The 8,056-nt window shown below is 48.6% G+C and overlaps 2 protein-coding genes across 2 annotated transcripts in view; one reads left to right on the top strand and one right to left on the bottom strand.

The window, feature by feature from the left end:
* Positions 1–47: 47 nt before the first annotated feature.
* Positions 48–2,287, top strand: ap4s1 (adaptor related protein complex 4 subunit sigma 1). The gene is made up of 6 exons (XM_070920606.1): positions 48–185; positions 917–1,073; positions 1,164–1,250; positions 1,360–1,428; positions 1,563–1,574; positions 1,675–2,287. Exons 2-6 carry the CDS (start codon positions 936–938, stop codon positions 1,801–1,803), a joined length of 435 nt encoding a protein of 144 aa, XP_070776707.1. The 5' UTR covers positions 48–185; positions 917–935; the 3' UTR covers positions 1,804–2,287.
* Positions 2,173–8,056, bottom strand: part of hectd1 (HECT domain containing 1) — a 32,777-nt gene continuing 26,893 nt past the window's right edge. The window contains 9 exon segments of the mRNA XM_070920604.1: positions 2,173–3,151; positions 3,637–3,781; positions 3,866–4,016; positions 4,575–4,668; positions 5,842–5,920; positions 6,289–6,447; positions 6,544–7,028; positions 7,141–7,278; positions 7,521–7,722. Coding sequence (XP_070776705.1) covers positions 3,014–3,151; positions 3,637–3,781; positions 3,866–4,016; positions 4,575–4,668; positions 5,842–5,920; positions 6,289–6,447; positions 6,544–7,028; positions 7,141–7,278; positions 7,521–7,722 — 1,591 coding nt within the window. The 3' untranslated portion in view covers positions 2,173–3,013.

Raw genomic sequence — 8,056 nt, forward strand, 5'->3', positions numbered from 1 at the left:
TTTTAATAGTAATTCAACTTTAATATAAATGTAACTTGATTGTGAGTGTCTGAAGGGCTGCGACACCTCGTTGTTTACAAATCAAATTAGAGTTTAAAACAAGCTAACAGCAGTTAGCTTGTTGTTTTTAGCCTGTGTGATGGGGCTCATTTAGCTACAGGTCAGCTGCAAGCTAACAGTTGCCGGTAAGTCGAAGAAGCATTCACGGTATTAACCGATATGTGACCCCGTTGAACGGTCAAACATTTTTATGTTCAAACTTTTATTAACGGTTATCAACGGGTCATATATGCTGCCTTCAAGTGCTCCTCGGACACTCCGTCGTCGCAATAACGGAAGCTGTAAACGCAACTTGTGTCATTGTAAACTTGTCTGTACGTCAGGGCTCTTTTATCTAAATGTGTGATTTACTAATATGTGAAATGAAGGCGTGAAAGACTCTGTTGCCCCTCTGAATAAATTACTAGTGATGTAAAGTAACTAAGTACATTTACTGAAGCACTGTACTTCACTTGAGTATTTCCATTTTCTGGCACTTTGTACTGATAAACCACAACCTCTCAGAGGTAAATATTGTAGTTTTGATGTATTATTGATAACATTTTGAATGCAGGATTTTTACTTGTAACAGAGTATCTCTACACTGTGGCATTACTACTTTTACTAAAGTAAAAGATCTGAGTACTTCTTCCTCCTCTGTGTAATCTCTTAAAAGAAAGCAGTGTCTACCTGCGGCTCTTCGCAGGTGTCAGAAGTCTATAAGTTGCAGGTTTTGTCCTCTGAACTTCTCAAGTGTCTCAAAGAAACTAAATCTGTTTTGGAGAGAATGTTTGTGCATCTTTGCTTGAAAAATGGCCCGAAACCGATAAATGGGTCATGGACATGTCTGACAGTTTGTCCCTGTGCTGCGTGTCAGGTGGGCGGCCAATCAGAGGATGATCAAGTTTGTGCTGATGGTGAACCGGCAGGGTCAGACCAGACTGTCCAGGTATTACCACCCTGTGGAGCTGAGCAGGAGGGCGGTGCTGGAGGCCGACGTGGTCCGCTGCTGCCTGAGCCGCAAGAAGGACCAGGTGACTGTCTGTCTATCTGTCTGACTGACTGTCTGTCTGACTGTCTTTCTGTCCCTCCCTTTAACTCTGCTGATGTCTGCTTGTTCCCAGTGTTCCTTTGTGGAGTACAAAGACTTTAAACTGGTTTACCGTCAGTACGCTGCTCTGTACATCGTGGTCGGAGTCACAGACAGCGAGGTGAGCAACAACCCCAACACCAACCTATTACACCTGTTTCAGGCGACGTACGTCACATCTGTGTCGTGTTGCCTTCAGGAGAAGCTGAATATTTGTCTTCTCTCCACAGAACGAACTGTCAGTCTACGAGCTGGTTCACAACTTTGTGGAGGTTTTGGATAAATACTTCAGCCGGGTGGTGAGTTCAGACGTTCAATGTTTCCTGCATCACTTCAGACGACAGAAACCGTCACAGGTTCAGTTTTAGGACGGTGACACTTTAGAAACACGTCAGTCTGATAACTGTGTTTGTGTCTGTTTGTGTCTCAACAGAGTGAACTGGACGTATCCTTTGAACTGACCAGTCACAGATCTGGACTTCCTGTCTGACATATAAATATGAAAACTTGTTTGATTTGTTTCTTTGACTCTGCGTCGTCATCAGATTATGTTCAACCTGGACCGAGTTCACATCATCCTGGATGAGATGATCCAGAACGGACACATCGTGGAGACAAACAAGAGCCGCATCCTCGCGCCGCTCACCGCCCTCGACAAGATGGCCGACGGCTGACACCCACAGACCTGGAAGTGATGTCACAGACTGTTTCAGGCTGACATCAGCAGATCCCGGGGGGGGGGGGGGGGGATTAGAACAGTATAGTAACAACAACCAGCCTGTTGACTTTCAGTGAAATCTGCTGCTTTGACACTTGAAACCACAGACGGATTAAAGTGTCACTTCATCTGAATGACAGAAATGCTGTTTGTCATTTCCTTGCTGGAATCCAGATGTATTATCTCTGCAGGTCGTTTCAAGGCCGCCTTCTCCTGCCACGGTGGAGAAATACAAAGACCGTTATTATATTTTAATACATCTGGCTGCAGTGAACAGCTGGCCACGAGCTCACAGTGCGACCTCCACAGACCACAGGACTCCATCTGTACTTCATACTTTGCAAACATTTTAATGATTATTTTTTTGGAGCATACACATTTGAAAATATCTGTTTACCTCAAACTGCAACTTGAGTTAAATAAATGTTTATAATATACAAAGAAAATACAAGGGAGAGCAGAGCTTCTTACATTTGTTTTCTCTTTAGATGTGCCTCGCACACAACCAGTGTTTTTGTCTCTATAGCTTCATTGTAAAAGAACACCAAATGCACTCTGACCTTTGACCTCTACAGCCGGTCAGAAACAACCCAAAACTGTCGCACACACACGGAAACAAAAAGCAATAAAACAAATTAAAAACAAAAAGAGGGAGAGGAGGAAGAGGAAGAAGCATGATTGTTTAAAGGAGGAGGAACTGAAAACAGAAGCTACGAGTCAAACCAGGCACTAAACTGAGGACAGACAGGAGGAGGAGGAGGAGGAGGAAGGTCAACACACACACACACACACACACACACACACACACACACACACACACACACACACACACACACACACACACACACACACACACACACACACACACACACACACACACACACACACACACACACACACACACACACACAGCAGCTCAGGTGGGTGAGGAGGGTGATGACGATGAAGGAGAGGAAACAAGGAGACAAGAGAAGAAGGGGGGAGTTAAGGATGTGAGCTTTTCTTTAATTTTATTCTGCAACATAAACCCTCCTCCTCGTCCTCCAGCAGGCGGTCGGTCGGTCAGTCGGCTGGTTTGGATTGGCTGGCTGATCTGTCAATCACGCGGCGGGCAGCGAGACGGACTTGAGGAGCATGCTCAGTGTGGCGGCGGCGGGCGGTGGGGGTCAGTTGAGGTGGAAGCCTTTCTCCATGGTGGCAGCTAACAGACGCTCCCTCATGATGTCCTCGGAGGAATATTCAGGAAGCTTCAGGTAGTGGACGCAGGTGTTGACTGACGGGTAACTGGAGTCTGTGGCGTCCACCTGAGGGAGGCAGCAGCCAATCAGATTCAACACTTTCATTATTAGCATGTAAGCCAATCCCTACGGACTGAGCTCCATCTGATGGAACACAGGGCTGATTCATTGGGAACACCCGTAACATTTGGTCCTAAAATGTCTTATTTTGTCTAAAACCCCAAAATATTCAGCAGAGAACCGAGCAGAGTTTGTTAATGACAAATTATTAATCAATTATCTAAACAGTTGCAGAGTTACGTAAGAGTTAGCTGTTCCTAAATATTTACACCTACTGACTGAACCAGCTGGTAATAAACGGATGTAGACTACGACCCGACCACGAGACAAATGTTTCCTCAGCGCTCAACAACAACAACAACAACAACAACAACACAGTTCTAATTAAAGTCCGTCATCACCACTTTCACTCTTTTCTATCTGAAGGAAGTAAACAGGAAATACATTCAGTACGTTTTGGTTCCTGTAGTTGTTGAAACAGTTGTGTTTACCTTCCTGACGATGGTGAGGCGGGGGTGCAGGTTGGCGAGGCCTCCGGGGGGCAGCGTGGAGCAGCCCGTGGTGAACTGAAGGAAGGCTTTCCTCTCGTCAGACGACATCCCACACAAAACTCTGACGAACCGCAGGAAGCCGGGACTGAAGGGGGACAGCAGAGTCCACATCAGACTGGTTCAGACTTCAACTCTCATCGAGCGTTAACGCCTGTCTGCGGCGACGTACCTGTCTCTGGTGTAACCCAGCTTTGGTTCAGTGTAGTTGATGATGTCATCAGCAGTCCAGGAAGGTGATTGGTTGCCGCAGAGGATCATCTGAACCTCCTTATGGCTGAAAGAGCTCAACTTCTCCATCGGAAACACTCGGTTAAAACCCTCTGAGGAGGACACGAGGAGAGGAGGGGAGAGGAGAGGAGAGGAGAAGAGGAAACGAGGAGAGGAGGGGAGAGGAAGAAACAAGAGAGGAGAGGAGGAAACACAGAGGAGAGGAGGAAACGAGGAGAGGAGGGGAGAGGAAGAAACAAGAGAAGAGAGGAACGAAACAAGAGAGGAGAGGAGAGGAGGAAACAAGAGAGGAGGAAACACAGAGGAGAGGAGGAAACGAGGAGAGGAGGGGAGGGGAGAGGAGGGGAGGGGAGGGGAGAGGAGACGAGGAGAGAGGAGAGGAGAGGAGAGGAGAGGAAGAAACAAGAGAAGAGGGGAGGACACAGGAGGGGAGGAAACGAGATTAGAGGAGGAAACACCTGTAGTCTGAGGTATTTGTGTGTACTTGTACAGCTATTTTTCCAGAGGACAGACCTTCAATGGACTGTTTTAGGGTTCAGACTTGGTTTTAAGGTTCAGATTAAAATTAGGTTTAGTTTAGGGTTAGGGGAATGTATATGTCAATGACAGTCCTCACAAGTATAAAAGGACAAGGTTGTGTGTTTGTTTACCTCTGAAGGCCTCCATCTGTTTCTGGATGCCGGTGTGCATACACAAGTCAAACATCAGCTCCACGTACTCCTCTGCATTCTCCATAGTCACCATCTGCAGAGACAGAGACACACAGACAGAGAGAGAGACAGGAGAGAGAGAGAGAGAGAGACAAGAGACAGGAGAGAGAGAGAGAGAGAGACAAGAGACAGGAGAGAGAGAGAGAGAGACAAGAGACAGGAGAGAGAGAGAGAGAGAGACAAGAGACAGGAGAGAGAGAGAGAGAGACAGGAGAGAGAGAGAGAGAGAGAGACAAGAGAGAGAGAGAGACGAGAGACAGGAGAGAGAGAGAGAGAGACAGGAGAGAGAGAGAGAGAGAGAGACGAGAGACAGGAGAGAGAGACGAGAGACAGGAGAGAGAGAGAGAGAGACAGGAGAGAGAGAGAGAGAGAGAGAGACAGAGACAAACAGAGAGAGACAGAGAGACAGAGAGAGACAGGAGAGAGACAGAGAGAGAGAGAGAGAGACAGAGACAGGAGAGAGAGAGAGAGACAGAGACACACAGACAGAGACAGGAGAGAGAGAGAGAGAGACAGAGAGAGACAGGAGAGAGAGAGAGAGACAGAGACAAACAGAGAGAGAGACAGGAGAGAGAGAGAGAGACAGAGACAAACAGAGAGAGAGAGAGAGACAGAGAGAGAGAGAGACAGAGACACACAGACAGAGACAGGAGAGAGAGACAGAGACACACAGACAGAGACAGGAGAGAGAGAGAGAGAGACACAGAGAGAGAGAGAGAGAGAGAGACAGGAGAGAGAGAGAGAGAGAGACAGGAGAGAGACAGAGAGAGAGAGAGAGAGAGACAAGAGAGAGAGAGAGAGAGACAAGAGAGAGAGAGAGAGAGAGAGAGAGAGAGAGAGACAAGAGAGAGAGAGAGAGAGACAAGAGAGAGAGAGAGAGACAGGAGAGAGAGAGAGAGACAGGAGAGAGAGAGACAGGAGAGAGAGACAGAGAGAGAGACAGAGAGAGAGACAGGAGAGAGAGACAGGAGAGAGAGAGAGAGAGAGAGAGAGAGAGACAGAGAGAGAGACAGGAGAGAGAGACAGAGACAGGAGAGAGAGAGAGAGAGAGAGACAGAGACACAGAGAGAGAGAGAGACAAACAGAGAGGTGTTCAGACACACTGTGTATAAACTCCCTGAACGACATCATTGTTTTATACAGTTTGTTTGTTCAGTGTGTGTGTGTGTGTGTGTGTGTGTGTGTGTGTGTGTGTGTGTGTGTGTACCTCGTCGTCTCCGTTTGGTTTGAGATCCACAGCTGAGAAACCGTGAACCTTCGAGGACGGACAGAACTGGAAGTTCAACCTGAGAGAGACAGACAGGTTGTTAACGATGACTAGGATTAACTCAGAGAGTTTCAGACCCGACAGAACCGACAGAACCGACAGAACCGACAGAACCGACAGAACCGACTCCACTTGCTGCATTAAAGCTGCTCTGTGTCTGTTCACGGCGAATCCTTCAGCTCGTGTTTCCTTCCTCATGAAACACTTCTAAAAGTAGTTTAAATCCATGTTCGCTAGCTTTCAGTCTCCGTCTCTGTCTGTCTCAGTCCGTCTCTTCTTTGTTTTCAGGTTAAAGCTGCATGAGGACATCAGCAGTCTGATGAGACTGCTGGGAGTGTTACCATGGTGTGTGTGTGTGTACGTGTGTGTGCGTGTGTGCGTGTTTACCCGAGGTCCTCGATGCTGAGGGGGGGTCCAGAGCCCAGCGGGTTTCTCAGCATCAGGTCCTGCAGTCTGGTGTTCTTCTCATCTTCAGATAAACTCTTACTGGCCAGAATCTGCCTCCTCTTCACCGCCAGCTCCTTCACCTCCTTCAGGAATCTCGCCCTGCGGGGGGGGGGGGGGGTTTAGAAAAGTCAAACAGAGACAAAAGACAGGAGTGCTGCTCCTGTTCAAAGTGGATTACTGCCCCCTCCGTCTCACCTGTGCGGGTTGACGAGCTGGAAGTCGTCCCAGGTGAGGATGCCGTGGTACCAGGCGGGCGGTTTGGGTTTCGGGGGGTCCATGATGAACTCGGATTTGGAGTCCTCGTCGAAGCTGCCCACAGAGTAGGTCTCCTGGCTCTCCTCGGTGGACGCCTCGGACTGCACCTCCGACAGCAACAGGAAGGGCTGCAGGTGGGGGCGCTCGGGGTCGTGGCCCTGCGGCGAGCTGCGAGACTGGTACAGCAGCTTGCTCATGTTGGACTTGATGTCTCCCATGCAGAGCAGCTTGAAGAAGGGCTGAGAGACGGGCAGGTCCACCAGCCGGTTGTCCTGGATGCACTTTGCCAGGAAGACGCCCAGGAAGTGGAAGAGCTTGGTGATTCGCTCCAGCTCCTCGCTGTCCTGAGGGAACGGAGCCGGGAACAGACCGCAGGAACGCTGCACGTAGAAACCAGGAGGCTTCAGACCGCCACCCAGGTCCACCTGAAACACAGGGACACAGGACGAGGCTCAGGTTGCTGTGGAGATTTTACAAGATCACAGGACACCGATTCAAGACATAAAGAAGACCACGATGACGGTTTGTTCTTCTCACCTGTCGGGACTCGTCGTCGGGGAAGTCGTCGTCACACAGCCAGATCCCCAGAGAGGTTCTCTGAAACTCTGCAGCCACCAGAGCGTAAAACTCCAGAGTCGGACCGAGACCTGTTCCCTCCTCACCCTGAAACTCCACCTGACACACACAAACATATCATAAACACACACTCCTGGATCTTGTTTTAGATAAATTAATCAGAAAACAGAAATCAAGAGTTTAGTAGTTTAAGATGAAAGTGCTGCTTCGTAGCTGAAACATTCACTGTTAAATAAGAAATGTTGGGTGTTTCCTCTTCACGGGTTTCTATTATTCAGTAAACGTAGAAATGAACCCGCAGGCCTTATATCTGATTGTTCCTGATTGTCGTGACCTCTCACCTCCAGCACGGACTTCCTGTCGGCGTGGAGCTGCATGACGGACTCGGCCCACTCCATCATGGCCTCTCCTCGAGGGACTTTGACTCGCTCGTGTTTGAGCCGTCCCACCCTGAACTCTCCGGGGTCGTCCCGCCGCACCGTGGTGGACGGCCGAGAGCGCTCCATGGTGGCCTCCCGCCGGTTCTGGAGCCACACGATGGCCCTGCAGACACACCGGGGTCAGAGGTCGGGGATGGGGGTCAGTTAAGAGACACATGTCAGGGGTCAGAGGTCATTGTGAATAACAGACGCCTTGAAGTGGAACCACAGAAAACACTATGATGAAATATTAGGAAACAAAAAGGAATTAAAAGAAAAATAAATTGAACTTGAAGTGAATGAAGCTAAAAAGACGACGACAACAACAGAGACTACAGATGTTGAGCCCCGGATGGTAAACCTCTACCCTGACCTTGAGGGGGGTTTTACCCCCATTAAATTTTCATCTTTCATGTACTATATTTATTTGGCATTTTCCTTATTTGATAGTGACAGTA

The sequence above is a fragment of the Enoplosus armatus genome, chromosome 15 (assembly GCF_043641665.1).
Source record: "Enoplosus armatus isolate fEnoArm2 chromosome 15, fEnoArm2.hap1, whole genome shotgun sequence".
Taxonomy (NCBI): Eukaryota; Metazoa; Chordata; class Actinopteri; order Centrarchiformes; family Enoplosidae; genus Enoplosus; species Enoplosus armatus.

What these genes read in the sequence shown, in the direction of transcription:
- ap4s1 (XM_070920606.1), top strand. Translation starts at nt 936, where the DNA reads ATGATCAAGTTTGTGCTGATGGTGAACCGGCAGGGTCAGACCAGACTG. An exon ending in TGAGCCGCAAGAAGGACCAG is followed by an intron (nt 1,074 to 1,163) that starts GTGACTGTCTGT and finishes GCTTGTTCCCAG; the next exon opens with TGTTCCTTTGTGGAGTACAA. An exon ending in TCGGAGTCACAGACAGCGAG is followed by an intron (nt 1,251 to 1,359) that starts GTGAGCAACAAC and finishes TTCTCTCCACAG; the next exon opens with AACGAACTGTCAGTCTACGA.